This window comes from Meles meles, chromosome 11, assembly GCF_922984935.1.
Source record: "Meles meles chromosome 11, mMelMel3.1 paternal haplotype, whole genome shotgun sequence".
In the NCBI taxonomy this organism is placed as follows: Eukaryota; Metazoa; Chordata; class Mammalia; order Carnivora; family Mustelidae; genus Meles; species Meles meles.
This window is the reverse complement of record NC_060076.1, coordinates 93,041,459-93,058,006: the sequence shown is the minus strand read 5'-3', so window position 1 is coordinate 93,058,006 and position 16,548 is coordinate 93,041,459. Positions and strand designations below refer to the sequence as shown.

The window sequence follows — 16,548 nt, the reverse complement described above, 5'->3', positions numbered from 1 at the left end:
GGCATCCAAGAAGTTCAAAATGCCATTCCTAAGAGTCCACACCTCACTCCAAAAGCTGACTCATTACTGTCAAGCCCCTGTAACAATAATAAACTGTGAGTGTAATTTAATAAACAGTAATAAATTAAACCCCTCCCTAAGTATCCGAGTTGCCAAAGTCATGGCAGGGTGCAGAGGACAGATCCTAAAAGGCGCCCTGTCTTCCAACAGCACACCCTGCCTGCAGGTGGGGGCTTTACAAATGACATGCTGAAACCATCACACCAGCAACCGGCTTCTTCCGGGCCCTTGAAATGAGATTTCCCATAAAGCGCACTCCACCAGCAGGATTCCTAGAGAAGGCAAGTACTTGATGGCACTTAATTCTGTTAATAGTAGCTATTAAAGAAAAAAAAAAAAAGTAGCTCTTTTAAGTTAAGAGTAACAAATGGAGAGATCTTAAAATTACTGAATAGCTTTAGTGGAAATTCTGTTATTCTTATTCACTCTTTCTCATATATGTCACATCCACAGAGTTTCTTACTGGGTGTACATATCAGGGGGGAAAACAAAGTAAAATATTCTAGATTATTGGCGGGTTTCATAAACAGATGAACAAGGGATTGTTGCTGCACAAAATCTTTTGCCACTATCTACTAGCATAATTTACCAATAAATTTAACATTAGAGGAAAGAGATCTGGGTTTGGTCACTCAAAAGGAAAGTAGTTCTTTGGAGTTACATAAAATTTTAAAATTGTGTTTCATTAAAAGAAGAGGAAGAGAACTGTATTATCACTAAAGTCTGCAAATCGGGGCACCTCGGTGGCTCAGTGGGTTAAGCCTCTGCCTTCAGCTCAGGTCATGATCCCAGGGTCCTGGGATCGAGCCCCACATCTGGCTCTCTGTTCCACAGGAAGCCTGCTTCCCCCTCTATCTCTGCCTGCTGCTCTGCCTACTTGTGATCTCTCTCTCTCTATTAAAAAAATAAAATATATATTTTTTAAAGTATGCAAATATGTGCCTACAAATTAACCAAGTGAGAAACGGGTCAAATCATCAGAATGAAGGCTTCTACTGTGGTGGGGCAGGGGGTAATGAGGTAGAAGCAGGACCATGTAAAATGTCTTACTTCCCAACTTCAACTGCAGATATGACCAGAAAAGAATTATGAACCCGCTGAATTGGGGCACCTGGGTGGCTCAGTCATTAAGCATCTGCCCTTGGCTCAGGTCATGATCCCAGGGTCCTGGGATCCAGCCTCACGTGGAGGTGGGGTGTTGGGAGGGGGGAGGTCCCTGCTCAGCAGAGAGCCTGCTTTTCCCTCTCCGGGTTCCCCTTCTTGTGTTCCCTCTCTTGCTGTCTCTGTCAAATAAATAAATAAAATCTTTAAAAATAAAAATTAAGGGGGGGGTGCTCCTGGGTGGCTTAGTCATTAACCATCTGCCTTCGGCTCAGGTCATGATCCCAGGGTCCTGTGATGGAGCCCTGTGCCAGGGTCCCTGCTCAGCAGAAGCCCGCTTCTCCCTCTCCCACTCTCCCTGCTTATGTTCCCTCTCTCGTTGTCTCTCTCTCTGTCAAATAAATAAATAAAATCTTTAAAAGAGATTATGAACCCTCTGAATCACTGATAAAAATTGCTAAAAAAAATTTTTTTAATTTAAAATTTTTAAAAATCTCCAGCAATTTCAAAGTCAGTCAGTCAAGGAAGACTCAAAGAATCAGAGGGTTGCAAAGGGCACCTGAAGTTGTGCCTGAAACTTGCTCTCCATAGGGTAGGGCTGAATGCAGCTACGGATCCGTAAGTCTCACGTGATGCAGGGGAACCGCATAGAGCCAATGGATGAGAAAGCGCACCGTTTCCTTTGCGGACTACCTGTGCGAAGCGCAAGAGTCCATGGAGCCAGCCCAGCGGTGTTTGCATGGTTTCCCATACAAGGTTGAGAAAAGAGTTTCTAAGAGCCAACAAACAGCTACAAACCACCTAAACATTTATTAGTAGGGAGCAGTCAAATAAATTCTCATGCCTCCATACAAGAGAATATTCTACTAGGCCCACTGGAATATGAGATGGGGCTGCGTGTGCCTGGCAGGGGTCATTCTGTGACATGCACGGCAGCAAAGAAGCTGGCTGCGGCGGCACCAGGAAGAGCTTGAGCTCCAGAAGCGCCCACGCAAGCAAAGGCCTGTGACGGAGACCAGAGCACACACCCCAGGCTAGGACCGCGGCTGTCCCTGAGAGGGAACAGAAGAACAGGAAGAGGAACAGGGGAAGGGACTTGCACATCTTTAAATATAGTTGTGCTTTTTTTTTTTTTTAAGATTTTTTTTTTTCATTTGAGAGAGAGACAATGTGCATGTGGGGGCTAGGCAGGGGGAAGGAGACGTAGAGGGAAAGAATGCCAAGCAGACTGTGTGCTGAGCGTGGAGCCCGACTGCAGGGCTCGATCTCACAGCCGAGATCATGACCTGAGCAGAGACCAAAAGCCAGATGCTCAACTGACTGAGCCACCCGGGTGCCCTGTGCATATTTATTTTAAAAGACAAATTTAAAAGAAAAAAAAAATTCAGCACATACAACTACCTCACAGAGTATGCTATAAAATTTTTATTGGGACAAAATAAACAAACAGACTTTGAAAAGTTGTGCCTAAATTTTAGGTGTAAAGTATTTTTGTTGCTGAAAAGAGGAGGTGCTTATTTGCTGATCTGAATTTCCAGCCTTCTGACTTCAAGTGCACACCCCTTACATTCGGAGATTTCACACACGTCTCCGCACAACTGTATCACAGACAGGAAACCGGTTCTTCGCCCCTGAGTATTTATACAGTCAAACGGCATGAGGAGTAGAGGAATATTTAAGTAGTACAAGTGGGTCCTTTCAGGAACCGGAAAAAAGACAGCTTACCTGTTTGGTTTATTTCAATCCGAGAACCATTAGTTATTTTGTCCAACAGCCTTATGAAGCTGGCTTCAAAGTCTGCAGAAAAAGAGAAAACAGACCGGCTTTAGGTCAGGTTACCATTTCCAGAGCACGCGTGTCATCTAGGAGCTGCGGTGGAAGGCACGTGACTCCCTGCCTCACGCCCAGGTTCTTGTCTGGACCAGGGTGGGACCACCAGTCAAGGAAACCAAAGCAGCTGCAAAGCACCGGCTGGCACACATATGTTCGGCAGAAGCATTTGAACAATTCAGCTGTCATGTTCCACAACAAACAGCGACTCTACCAGCGGTCTGACAGGTATTGATGTCAGCAGCCTAACACCCATAAGGACCGGCTCTTCTGACCTCAGGGGTGCGTGCCAAACAAGGGAGAAACAGCAGCAAGTGGCGAAGCATTTTAAAGTCAATTTCTTATTCCAGAATACCTGAGAGGGCAGATGAAACTGCAGGTCACTCCTCGGTCTCGGAAGCAGTGAGAGGTCGCTGTCTCCCCCACTCAACCCTGTCCCTTCTCCCGCCTGCCACCTTACTCATCTAGAGCTATCTGACCAGTTCAGTTTTTAATTCCATTACAAAGGTGCTTGAATGTACAGTATTATTAACACCTTCTTTTTAACACATGAAAACACACTGGAAGAAAAAAACACCGCATGTTAATGAACGGATTTCTCTTCATGGCAGGACTTTATATGAATTTAATTTTCTTGTTTAAATTCTCATGTATAAACTTGCTTCAGTTCCTTTTATGTGATATGATATGATAACAGATTGTTATCCCAAACATAAAAGCTGGTCATTATTTAGAAGGGAGGTGGGTAGAAAGGGAGGAAAAGGATTTTAAATGTGAACTATGAGGGGAGGATGAGAGAGACTCAGGCAGGAGAATACGTCCTGTGGCCTTCCCCTGAGCGGATCTCACACACACACTCACACACAGACACTCATGCTCACTCCTTCCCCCCCTAGCATCAACCTCTTGCCTGTGAGCAAGGGCAGGAAACCAGCTCTCCTGCGCCGAAAACGGTGTGACCACCTGGCGGTTTAGGCAGTTTCCAGGCCTATAATGGACCAGCAGAATGTTTCCCGCACAGACCGCAGCAGTCACCTGAACTGATCCCACAGGGTGAGCACATCAACTAAGCAATGCTCATCCCCTGTTCCCTTACCGAACGCTGCCCCACAACTACTCATGGTAGATGCTGCCCTCTGTACAGACAATACTGGGCTAGTTATCAGGAAAAATCCAGTACGTCCCAAAACAAGGAAGAGTGGCTGCTTTCAGCAGGGGTGCCGTGATGCTTCCGGTACAGCCATTCTCTCCCCTAACCCTCAAAGGCCCGCGGCAGGGAGTGCCGTTCCCACTTCATAGAAGGCTGAGGCCGGAGAATGACATTGGCACCACGACAGAGCTGGGGGCTGAGGCCAAGCCCATGCTTCTGCAGAGTCCGTGCTCCTAACCATACCCCAACACCAGTTTGCCGAACCCCATGTACTCTCCCAGCATCAGCCATCCCCTCTAGAAGATCACAGAACCTTTTAACTGCAGGCAGTGATCTCTTGCCGGATCCTGCAGACCATTTCAAAAGTATATTATTTTTAATGAAATCAGAACAGAATGAACCATGTCAGAGTTAAGCGTACACAGGGCACTGTTCCTGAAACCTCACTGCATGTGAACTTGGTTGTGGTGTTAAGTAGCATCACAAAAGTTTGAAAATAACTTGACTACAAAACTGTTGCCATGGTCTCTTGATACAGAATATTCTGTTTAACAAAAAACAATCAGGCAGGGGGAGGAGTCAAGACGGCAGAGGAGTAGCAGGCTGAGATGACATCAGGTCGCAGGAGTTCAGCTAGAAGGTTATCAAACCAAACACCTACAAATCCAACAGGAGATCAAAGAGAAGTGGAGCAGCAATTCTAGAAATAGAAAATCGACCACTTCTTGGAAGGTAGGACCTGTGGAGAAGTGAATCCAAACCAATGGGAAGATAGATCACGGGGCGGGGGGCGGGGGGAGCTCCCGGCAAGTGGCAAAGCAATGGAGCACAAAATTCGAACTTTTATAAGTCTGCTCCACTGTGGGACGTCGCTCCAGAGACTAAGTGGGGGTGGAGCCCTCGCTGGGACAGCATGGTCTCAGGTCCCATGGGGTCACAGAAGGATCCGCGTGTCTGAGTGTAGTAGAGCTCGCAGGTATCAGAGCAGGGAAGCCGGCTGCAGAGACGAGCCAAGGAGTGAGCTCTCAGCTTGGGGTTACCTTAAACTGTGATCTGCAGCACCATCAGACCACTGCTCTTTGAGCAGGGACCGCACAAGTGGCAGATCCGGGGAGACCTCCCGCCCTCCCGGAAGAGCAGAGAGACAGGAATCTGCTGGGTTTGGAGACTCCAAACAGGGCTGTGTGCCAGAGACCGAAATGCTCAGTCACAGGCCGGGTGAGCTTGGAGTATGGCCGGAGACCAGGGAGACAGGAGGGACTGATGGCTTTTCTCCGAGGGTGCACTGAGGAGCAGGGCCCTGAGCTCTCGGCTCCTCCAGGCCGGAGATTGGGAGGCCGCCATTTTCATTCTCATCCTCCAGAGCTCGACAGGAAGTCTTCAGGGAACAAAAGGTGCCGAGAATTGAGCAGATTACTTAGCCCAGCCCCTGGCAGGGGCGGTGCCATTCTGCCTCGGGCAAAGACACTTCAGAATCACTACAACAGGCCCTCTCCCCAGAAGATCAGCAAGAACATCCAGCCAAGACCAAGCTCACTGATAAAGAAGAACAGTGGAATTCCCAGGAGGGGAAAGCAAAGCATGGAATTCATGGCTTTCTCCCCACGATTCTTTAGTCTTGCAAAGTAAATTAAATTTTTTCAGTTTTATTTTTCTTATTCTAATTTTCTTAATTTTTATTCTTTCCTCTTTTAGTGTTTTTTAACTAGTTTATCTTAATAATACCTTTCTTAAAAAATCTTTTTGAGGGGCGCCTGGGTGGCTCAGTGGGTTAAAGCCTCTGCCTTCGGCTCAGGTCATGATCTCAGGGTCCTGGGATCAAGCCCTGCATCGGGCTCTCTGCTCAGCGGGGAGCCTGCTTCCTCCTCTCTCTCTGCCTACCTCTCTGGCTTCTTGTGATCACTGTCTGTCAAATTAATAAATAAAATATCTAAAAAAAAAATCTTTTTTTTTAAGATTTTATATTATTTGACAGAGAGAGATCACAAGTAGGCAGAGAGGCAGGCAGAGAGAGGAGGAAGCAGGCTTTATTATTATAGTCATATTTTATTCCTCATTGTATCTAACTTTATTTTTTGTATACATATAGGGTTTTTTCTTCTAAAAACATTTGGGATACAACTTCTTTTAATATATCAAAATATATCCTAAATCTAGCACAGGGCTTTGTTCTAGTCTCCAGCCTGAGAAAACTCTCTCCACTGACTCTTTCTTTTTTCAACCAACTTATCAACCTTTTTAGAATTTTTTTAAATTTTCATCTTTACAATCATAATTCATCCCTTCATTGTGTTTACCCTTATTTTTGTAAATATATGTAAGTTTTTCTTTCCTTAAAATATTGGGAGGTAGTTTCTTCTAAGAGATCAAAGTAGACCCAAAGTAGACCCAAAATCAAGTGGGTGGCTCTGTTCTAGTCATATATAGTTTCTTTTAATTTTCTTTTTTTTGGAACTTCTTTTTACCCGTAGTTTCTCCTCACGATTTGGAGTCTCTTCTGATTTGGTTAATGCATATTTTTCTGGGGTCCTTGCCATTCTTTTAGTATTGTATTCTCTCGTTCATATATTTTTATCTGGATAAAATGACAAGGCAGAAAAACTCACCACAAAAGAAAGAACAAGAGGCAGTCCCAAAGGCTAGAGACCTAATCAATATGGGCATTGGTAATATATCAGATCTAGAGTTCAGAATGACAATTCTCAAGATGCTAGCTGGGCTCAAAAAAGGCATGGAAGATATTAGAGAAATCCTGTCCAGAGAAATAAAAGCCCTTTCTGGAGAAATGAAGGAACTAAAATCTAACCAAGTTGAAATCAAAAAATCTATTAATGAGGTGCAATAAAAAATGGAGGCTCTTATTGCTAGGATAAATGAGGCAGATGAGAGAATTAGTGATACAGAAGACCAAATGATGGAGAATAAAAAAGCTGAGCAAAAAAGAGACAAACAACTACTGGACCACAAGGGGAGAATTCGAGAGATAAGTGATACCATAAGACGAAACAACATTAGAATCAGCAGAAGAAGAGGCAGAAGGCATATTGGAGAGAATTATTGTAGATAATTTCCCTGGTATGGCAAAGGAATCACGCATCAAAATCCAGGAGGTGCAGAGAACCACCCTCAAGATCAATAAAAATAGGTCCACACCCCATCATCTAATAGTAAAACTTACAAGTTTTAGTGACAAAGAGAAAATCCTGAAAGCAGCCCAGGACAAGTCTGTAACATACAATGGTAAAAATATTAGATTGGCAGCAGATTTATCCACAGAGACCTGACAAGCCAGAGAGAACTGGCATGATATATTCAGAGCACTAAAAGAGAAAAACATGCAGCCAAGAATACTATATCCAGCTAGGCTGTCATTGAAAATAGAAGGAGAGATAAAAAGCTTCCAGGACAAACCAGCTTTATAGGAAATATTGAAAGAGGTCCTCTAAGCAAAGAGAGAGCCTAAAAGTAGTAGACCAGAAAGGAACAGAGAAATATACAATAACAGTCACCTTACAGGCAATACAATGGCACTAAATTCATATCTCTTAATAGTTACCCTGAATGTAAATGGGCTAAATGCCCCAATCAGAAGACATAGGGTACGAGAATGGATAAAAAAACAAAACCCATCAATACGCTGTCTACAAGAAACTCATTTTAGACCCAAAGACACCTCCAGATTTAAAGTGAGGGGGTGGAAAACAATTTACCATCCTAATGGACGTCAAAAGAAAGCTGCGGTGGCAAACCTTATATCAGACAAATTAGATTTTAAGCCAAACTATAATAAGAGATGAGGAAGGACACTATATCCTACTCAAAGGGTCTGTCCAACAAGAAGATCTAATAGTTTTAAATATCTATGTCCCTAACATGGGAGCAGCCAACCACATAAACCAATTAATAACAAAATCAACAAACACATTGACAATACTACAATAATAGTAGGGGACTTTAACACTCTCCCCTTACTGAAATGGACAGATCATCCAAACAAAAGATCAACAAGGAAATAAAGGCCTTAAATGACACACTGAACCAGATAGACATCACAGATATATACAGAACAATCCATCCCAAAGCAAGAGAATACACATTCTTCTCTAGTGCACATGGAACATTCTCCAGAACAGATCACATCCTGGGTCATAAATCAGGTCTCAACCGGTATCAAAAGATTGTGATAATTCTCTGCATATTTTCAGATCACAATGCTCTAAAGCTAGAACTCAATCACAAGAGGAAATTTGGAAAGAACCCAAATACATGGAGGCTAAACAGCATCCTTCTAAAGAATGAATGGATCAACCAGGAAATTAAAGAAGAATTGAAAAAATTCATGGAAACAAATGATGATGAAAACACAACGGTTCAAAATCTGTGGGACACAGCAAAGGCAGTCCTGAGAGGAAAATATACAGCAATCCAAGCCTGTCTCAAGAAACAAGAAAGGTCTCAAATAAACAGCCTAAACCTACACCTAAAGGAGCCGGAGAAAGAATAGCAAAGAAAGCCTAAACCTAGCAGGAGAAGAGAAATAATAAAGATCAGAGCAGAAATTAATGAAACAGAAACCAAACACACACACACACACACACACACACACACACACACACACACCAGAAGAAATCAACGAAACTAGAAGCTGGTTCTTATAATAATTAATAAGATTGATAAACCCCTGGCCAGACTTATCAAGAAGACAAGAGAAAGGACCCAAATAAATAAAATCATGAATGAAAGAGGAGAGATCACAATCAACACCAAAGAAATACAAACAATTATAAGAACATATTATGAGCAACTATATGCCAGCAAATCTGACAATCTAGAAGAAATGGATGCATTCCTAGAGACATATAAACTACCACAACTGAACCAGGGAGAAATAGAAAACCTGAACAGACCCATAACCAGTAAGGAGATTAAAGCAGTCATCAAAAATCTCCCAACAAATAAGAGCTCAGGGCCAGATGGCTTCCCAGGGGAATTCTACCAAGCATTTAAAGAAGAATTAATTCCTATTCTCCTGAAACTGTTCCAAAAAATAGAAATGGAAGGAAAACTTCCAAACTCATTTTATGAGGCTAGCATTACTTTGATCCCAAAACCAGACAATGACCCCATCAAAAACAAGAATTATAGACCAATATCCTTGATGAACGGATGCAAAAATTCTCACCAAAATACTAGCCAAAAGAATCCAACATTAAAAGGGTTATTCACCATGACCAAGTGGGATTTATTCCAGGGTTGCAAGGCTGGTTTAACATCTGCAAAAAAAAAAATCAATGTGATACAATACATTAATAAAAGTAAGAACAAGAACCATATGATACTCTAAATAGATGCTGAAAAAGCATTTGACAAAGTACAGCATTCCTTCTTGATCAAAACTCTTCGAAGTGTAGGGATAGAGGGTACATACAGTATCATCAAAACCATCTATAAAACACCCACAGCGATTATCAACCTCAATGCAGAAAAACTGAGAGCTTTCCCCCTAAGGTCAGGAACATGGCAGGGATGTCCACTATCACCACTGCGATTCAACATAGTACTAGAAGTCCTACCATCAGCAATCAGACAACAAAACGAAATAAAAGGCATCCGAATCAGTAAAGAAGAAGTCAAACTCTCACTCTTTGCAGATGATATGATACTTTATGTGGAAGACTCCACTCCAAAACTGCTACAGCTCCTGGGGGGAGGTGGGGTTGGGAGAGGGGGAGGGGGTTATGGACATTGGGGAGGGTATGTGCTATCTTGAGTGCGATGAAGTGTGTAAACCTGGTGATTCACAGACCTGTACCCCTGGGGATAAAAATACATTATATGTTTATTAAAAAAAAAAAAAAAGAAAGGATGAATACCCAACTTTTGTAGCAACATGGATGAGACTGGAAGTGATTATGCTGAGTGAAATAAGTGAAGCAGAGAGAGTCAAGTATCATATGGTTTCACTTATTTGTGGAGCATAACAAACGACATGGAGGACATTGGGAGATGGAGAGGAGAAGGAAGTTGAGGGAAATTGGAAGGGGAGGCGAACCATAAGAGACTATGGACTCTGAAAGACAACCTGAGGGTTTTGAAGGGGCGGGGGTGGGAGGTTGGGGGAACCAGGTGGTGGGTAATAGGGAGGGCATGTATTGCATGGAGCACTGGGTGTTGTGCAAAAACAATGAATACTGTTACGCTGAAAAAATAAATTAATTAATTAAAAATAAATAAATAAAAATTAAAAAGATTAAAAAAAAACTGCTACAGCTCATATAGGAATTCAGTAAAGTGTCAGATATAAAATCAATGCACAGAAATCAGTTGCATTTCTATACACCAATAACAAGACAGAAGAAAGAGAAATTAAGAAGTTGACCCCATTTACAATTGCACCCAAAACCATAAGATACCTAGGCACAAACCTAACCAAAGGCAAAGAATCTGTACTCAGAAAACTATAAAGTACTCATGAATGAAACAGAGGAAGACACAAAGAAATGGAAAAATGTTCCATGCTCATGGATTGGAAGAACAAATATTGTGAAAATGCCTATGCTACCTAAAGCAATATACACATTTAATGCAATCCCTATCAAAATCCCATCCATTTTTTTCAAAGAAATGGAACAAATGATCCTAAAATTGATATGGAACCAGAAAAGACCTCAAAAAGTCAGAGGAATGTTGAAAAAGAAAGCCAAAGTTGGTGGCATCACAATTCCAGACTTCAAGCTCTATTACAAAACTGTCTTCATCAAGACAGTATGGTACTGGCACAAAAACAGACACAAAGATCAATGGAACAGAATAGAGAACCCAGAAATAGACCCTCAACTCTGTGGTCAACTAATCTTCGACAAAGCAGGAAAGAATGTCCAATGGAATAAAGACAGTCTCTTCAACAAAAGATGTTGGGAAAATTGGACAGCCACATGCAGAAAAATGAAACTGGACCATTTCCTTATACCACACACAAAAATGGACTCAGAATGGATGAAAGACCTCAATATGTGAAAGGAATCCATCAAAATCCTTGAGGAGGACATAGGCAGCAACCTCTTTGACTTCAGCCGCAGCAACTTCTTCCTAGGAACATCGCCAAAGGCAAGGGAAGCAAGGGCAAAAATGAACTATTGGGACTACATCAAGATCAAAAGCTTTTGCACAGCAAAGGAAACAGTCAACAAAACCAAAAGACAAGTCACAGAATGGGAGAATGCACATGAGATATCACAGATATCTCAGAATGCAAATGAGATATCAGATAAATGGCTAGTATCCAAAATCTATAAAGAACTTATCACACTCAACACCCAAAGAACAAACAATCCAATCAAGAAATGGGCAGAGGACATGAACAGACATTTCTGCAAAGAAGACATCTAGATGACCAATAGACACATGAAAAAGTGCTCCACATCACTCGGCAACAGGGAAATACAAATCAAAACCACAATGAGATACCACCTCACGCCAGTCAGAATGGCTAAAATTAACAAGTCTGAAACGACAGACACTGGCGAGGATGCAGAGAAAGGGGAACCCTCCTACATTGTTGGTGGGAATGCAAGCTGATGCAACCACTCTGTAAAACAGCATGGAGGTTCCTCAAAAAGTTGAAAATAGAGCTACCCTACGACCCAGCAATCACACTGCTGGGTTATTTACCCTAAAGATACAAATGTAGTCATCTGAAGGGGCACATGCACCCAAATGTTTATAACAGCAATGTCCACAATAGCCAAACTATGGAAAGAACCTAGATGTCCAACAACAGATGAATGGATAAAGAAGATGTGGTATATATATACAATGGAATACTATGCAGCCATCAAAAGAAATGAAACCTTGCCATTTGCAATGATGTGGATGGAACTAGAGAGCATTATGCTGAGCAAAATAAGTCCATCAGAGAATGACAATTATCATATGATCTCCCTGATATGAGGAATTTGAGAGGCAACATGGGGGGTTTGGGAGGTAGGGAAGGAAGAAATGAAACAGGATGGGGTTGGGAGGGAGACAAACCGTAAGAGACTCTTAGTGTCACAAAACAAACTGAGGGTTGCTGGGGGGAAGGGGGTAGAGAGAGGGTGGTTGGGTTATGGACACTGGGGAGGGTATGTGCTATGGTGAGTGCTGTGAAGTGTGTAAACCTGGTGATTCACAGACTTGTATCCCTGGGGCTAATAATACATTATATGTTAATTAAAAAAATAAAAAATTTAAAAAAAACAGGCATGATTCAGACCACAGTGCCACTTTCCACCTATCTCTCTAGTTAATGTAATGGGCTCTGCACAAAAAAAGGAAAACTCTCGACTTGCTCAAGCTTTTGTAGTGGCTAAAGGGAGAGAGGAATGGACATTTATGAATAAATTCCATGACTAAACTCTATACCTTTTACAGTTTAGGAAAGAAACGAAACAAAACAAAAAGAAAGAATGTTAGAATTTTTTTCTTCTGCAATCCACAGGGGCACTTAAGCACGAACACAATTAGTTAAAAATGCCTAGCAGAGGAACACAGCAGGAATGTAATGGACACATAAAGAGAACTCCAGGCTGGACCATCCCCTGGTCACAGCAAATGGGTGATTCAGAAGCAGTATTTCAAAGAACCAACCAGAGCTAGTTCCAGAATTCTGGCAACAGTGAAGATACAGCTCCATCGCATGGTATGAAAAAGATTTCAAGTTCACCTAATAATATAGTAAGACTGATGTCCCTGAACTTCATTAAGACAAGATGTGTGGGGGCGCCTGGGTGGCTCAGTGGGTTAAAGCCTCTGCCTTCGGCTCAGGTCATGATCCCGGGGTCCTGGGATCCAGCCCTGCATCGGGCTCTCTGCTCAGCAGGGAGCCTGCTTCCTCCTCTCTCTCTCTCTGCCTGCCTCTCTGCCTACTTGTGATCTGTCTGTCAAATAAAGAAATAAAATCTTTAAAAAAAAAAAAAAAAGACAAGATGTGTGGATTCCTTACCCCTTCACTTCCCACACATCCTCTGGGACTCTTCCTCCTCAAGACCACTCTTGGGGACACAGAAGGTCAGATTATCTAAAAACACCAGGAGAAAACATCCAAAACCAGGCACAATTTTACTGCACTGTTGAGGAATACATAATTGGGTCATAAAGCTATAAAGACAATCAACACAAATACTGTACTGGTCAGGAAAGTGGCTACCAGTAGGGGCAGAGGAGAGAGCTGTAGCCAGAGGAGGCCCCGTAGGGTACAACAGTGTTCTACTTCCTGACTTGGATGGGGTCACATGGCTGTTCATTTTATAATCCTTTATGCACTTTTTTTATGTTTCATGCATTTTTTATGATACTGTATTTAACATGTTTTAGCATTTTATACTATTAGGCCCTTCAATCTGAGAATTCCTTAAATACTGCCTCCTTAAATGTCTAATGCATTTTCCTCCACAGCCCCCCAAGAAGTGAGTTCATCCCCTCTGTAACTCAACACCTGACCCATTCTTCACTAAGAAAGGCAAACTATATCTCAAAAAAGGGCAGTGAAGGAAAGAATACAAGCTAAAGACCTACACTTTTTTTTTTTTAAGATTTTATTTATTTGACAGACAGAGATCACAAGTAGGCAGAGAGGCAGGCAGAGAGAGAAGGAAGCAGGCTCCCTGCTGAGCAGAGAGCCCGATGCAGGGCTCGATCCCAGGACCCTGGGATCATGACCTGAGCCAAAGGCAGAGGCTTTAACCCACTGAGCCACCCAGGCGCCCCCACTTTTTTTTTTTTTAAGATTTTATTTATTTATTTGACAGAGACACAGCAGGAGAAGGAAACACAAGCAGGGAGAGTGGGAGTGGGAAAGGGAGAAGCAGGCTTCCCACTGGGCAGAGATCCCGATGTAGGGCTCCATCCCAGGACCCTGGGATCATGACCTGAGCCGAAGGCAGACACTTAATGAATGAACTACCCAGGCGCCCCAAGACCTACACTTTTAAACATGGAGCAAATCTCAATCAATACATTTTTAGCTTCAAAGTATCATAACAATTTCGGTATCTAGAAACATTAAGTGTGCTAAAATAAATCTCTAATATATACATGTCACATATAAATGTTAGATGTACATATACTAGATGTACATCAGAACAATTTGTAGCCTTAAAATTAATGAGGAGAATTCTTATGTACTGATATAAGTTACCTCCATGATATGTTGAGTGAAATTAAAAGTAAGATGCTAAGGGCCATTTGTGTGAAAAAGAAAAATGTGCATATGTATTTTCTTTTTTTTAAGGATTTTATTTATTTGAGAGTGAGAGAGCAAGCAAAAGTGGCAGGAGGGGCAGAGGGAGAAGCAGACTCCCTGCTGAGTTGGGTGCACGACGTGGGGCTCGATCCCAGGACTCTGGGATCATGACCTGAGCCAAAGGCAGACACTTAACTGACTGACCCACTGAGGCGCCCCTGTATTTGCTTGTTTGTGGGAAAAAAGAGCCCTGGGAGGAAACGCAACAAACTAGTAACACTGACTGCTTCACGGGAAAGGGAGGATGGGAAAGAGACAAAGACACACTTTGTAAACCCTTTTTATTCCCTCTGATTTTCACACCATGGGTGTTTTTTAAAATACATGAAATTTATATTAGAAAAAATACAAATAAAGACACTGTAACACAATTTAAATAGCAAAGAAAACTGCTCTCATTAAATAGCCTGTGAAAGATCCTTATGATACTATAAAGACATTAAATATATTTTAAAATAGGGGTGCCTGGGTGGTTCATCCGGTTAATCGTCTGCCTTCGGCTCAGGTCATGATCCTGGGGTTCTGGGATGGAGCCCTGCATAGGGCTCCCTGGTCCTCCCTCTCCCACTGCTTGTGTTCCCTCTCTTGCTGTGTCTCTCTCTGTCAAATAAATAAAATATTTTTTAAAATTTTTAAATAATTATTTAATTACATGAGGAAATGCTTATATTAAGGAAAAAATTTTAAATATACACAATGTGATTTTAATTTCTTTAGAGAAATACCTAAAAAATAAGACAAATAGGAATAGAAGGGAACTTTCTCATTGATGAAAGCATCTGGGGGAAAAAAAAAAAAAACAACAACATACAGCTAACATTACACTTAGCACCAAAACGCTGTACACTTTCTCCCTAAGGGAAGGAACAAGGCAGGGCAGTTTGTTCTAGCCAAGGTGGCAAGGAGAAGGGAATACAAGATATAAAGTTTAGAAAGAAGAAAATACTATTCCTTTTTACAAATGACGTGATTATCTACATAGAGAATCCCAAAGAATGTACAAAAAGGCACCTAGAGCTAACAGATAAATTCAGCATAGGTGGAGGATAAACATCTTCCCAAAAATGAACTGTATTTCTATACTCTAGCATTGGAGACCGACATTAACAATAGTATACCACTGACAAATGCTAGAAAAAGTAAAATATTCACGTGTAAATCTAACAAAGTGTTTACAGGACTTGTACGCTGGAAACTACACAATGCTGGTGAAAGAAAGCAAAGAAGATCCAAATAAATGGAGATACCTATTATGTTTATGGCTTGGAGGACTCAGTAAAGATGACCATTCTCCCCAAATTCACATATAGGTTTAACACAGTTCCTGTCAAAATCTTAAGAATTTTGTTTCGATAAAGACAAGAATATTCTAAAACTTATACGGAAAGGCGAAGGAACCAGGACAGCTAAAACAATCATGAAAAGTAAGAATAAAGCTGAAGGTATGAGTCTACACAATTATAGCTGCAATAATCAAGTCTGTGGTACTGGCAAGGGGACAGACATATGGATCAGGGGAACCAAAGAAAGGTCCCAGGAAGAGACCCACACAAATATGCCCAACTGATTTTTTTTACAAAGGTACAAAGCAATTCGATGGAAGAAATGGCCTTTCAAGAAATGGTGATGGAGCAGTCATACAAAGTCCAATGTGAAACTCTAACACCTTCGGAAAACACCACTGAAAATCTTCAAAATCTAAAACTAGGCAAAGAGATCTTAGACTCAACACCAAAAGCACAAGCCATAAAAGACAAATCTGATAAATTCTATTTCGTTAAAAGTGTAATCTCTTGCTCTTCAAAAGACCACGTTAAGGGAACAAGACTGGGGGCCCAGCCTGGCTGGCTCAGCTGGTAGAGCAGGTGACTCCCGATTTCAGGGTCACGAGTTCGAGCCGCACCTTGGGCATGGAGCTTACTTAAAAGAAAGAGAGAGAGAAAAAAGAAAAGACAAGCTTTAGTGTGGGATGCAATATCAGCCATCCACATGTCTGACACGTAAGGACCAGAACACATAAAGAACTCTCTAAAGTTAAGCTTAAACACAATCCTAGTAGGCAATGAATAAAAGATGTCAGAGGAGGTGGTGCTGATGGCAAGCAGGCAGAGGGAAGGATGCTGGC

At 41.9% G+C, this 16,548-nt stretch overlaps 1 protein-coding gene across 2 annotated transcripts in view; it reads right to left on the bottom strand.

Annotated features, from left to right (window-relative positions):
* Positions 1–16,548, bottom strand: part of RCL1 (RNA terminal phosphate cyclase like 1) — a 64,036-nt gene that overhangs the window by 40,376 nt on the left and 7,112 nt on the right. For both annotated transcript variants that reach the window (XM_046022886.1, XM_046022889.1), the window contains exon 2: positions 2,887–2,958. In XM_046022886.1, coding sequence (XP_045878842.1) covers positions 2,887–2,958 — 72 coding nt within the window. The remainder of the gene's footprint in view (positions 1–2,886; positions 2,959–16,548) is intronic.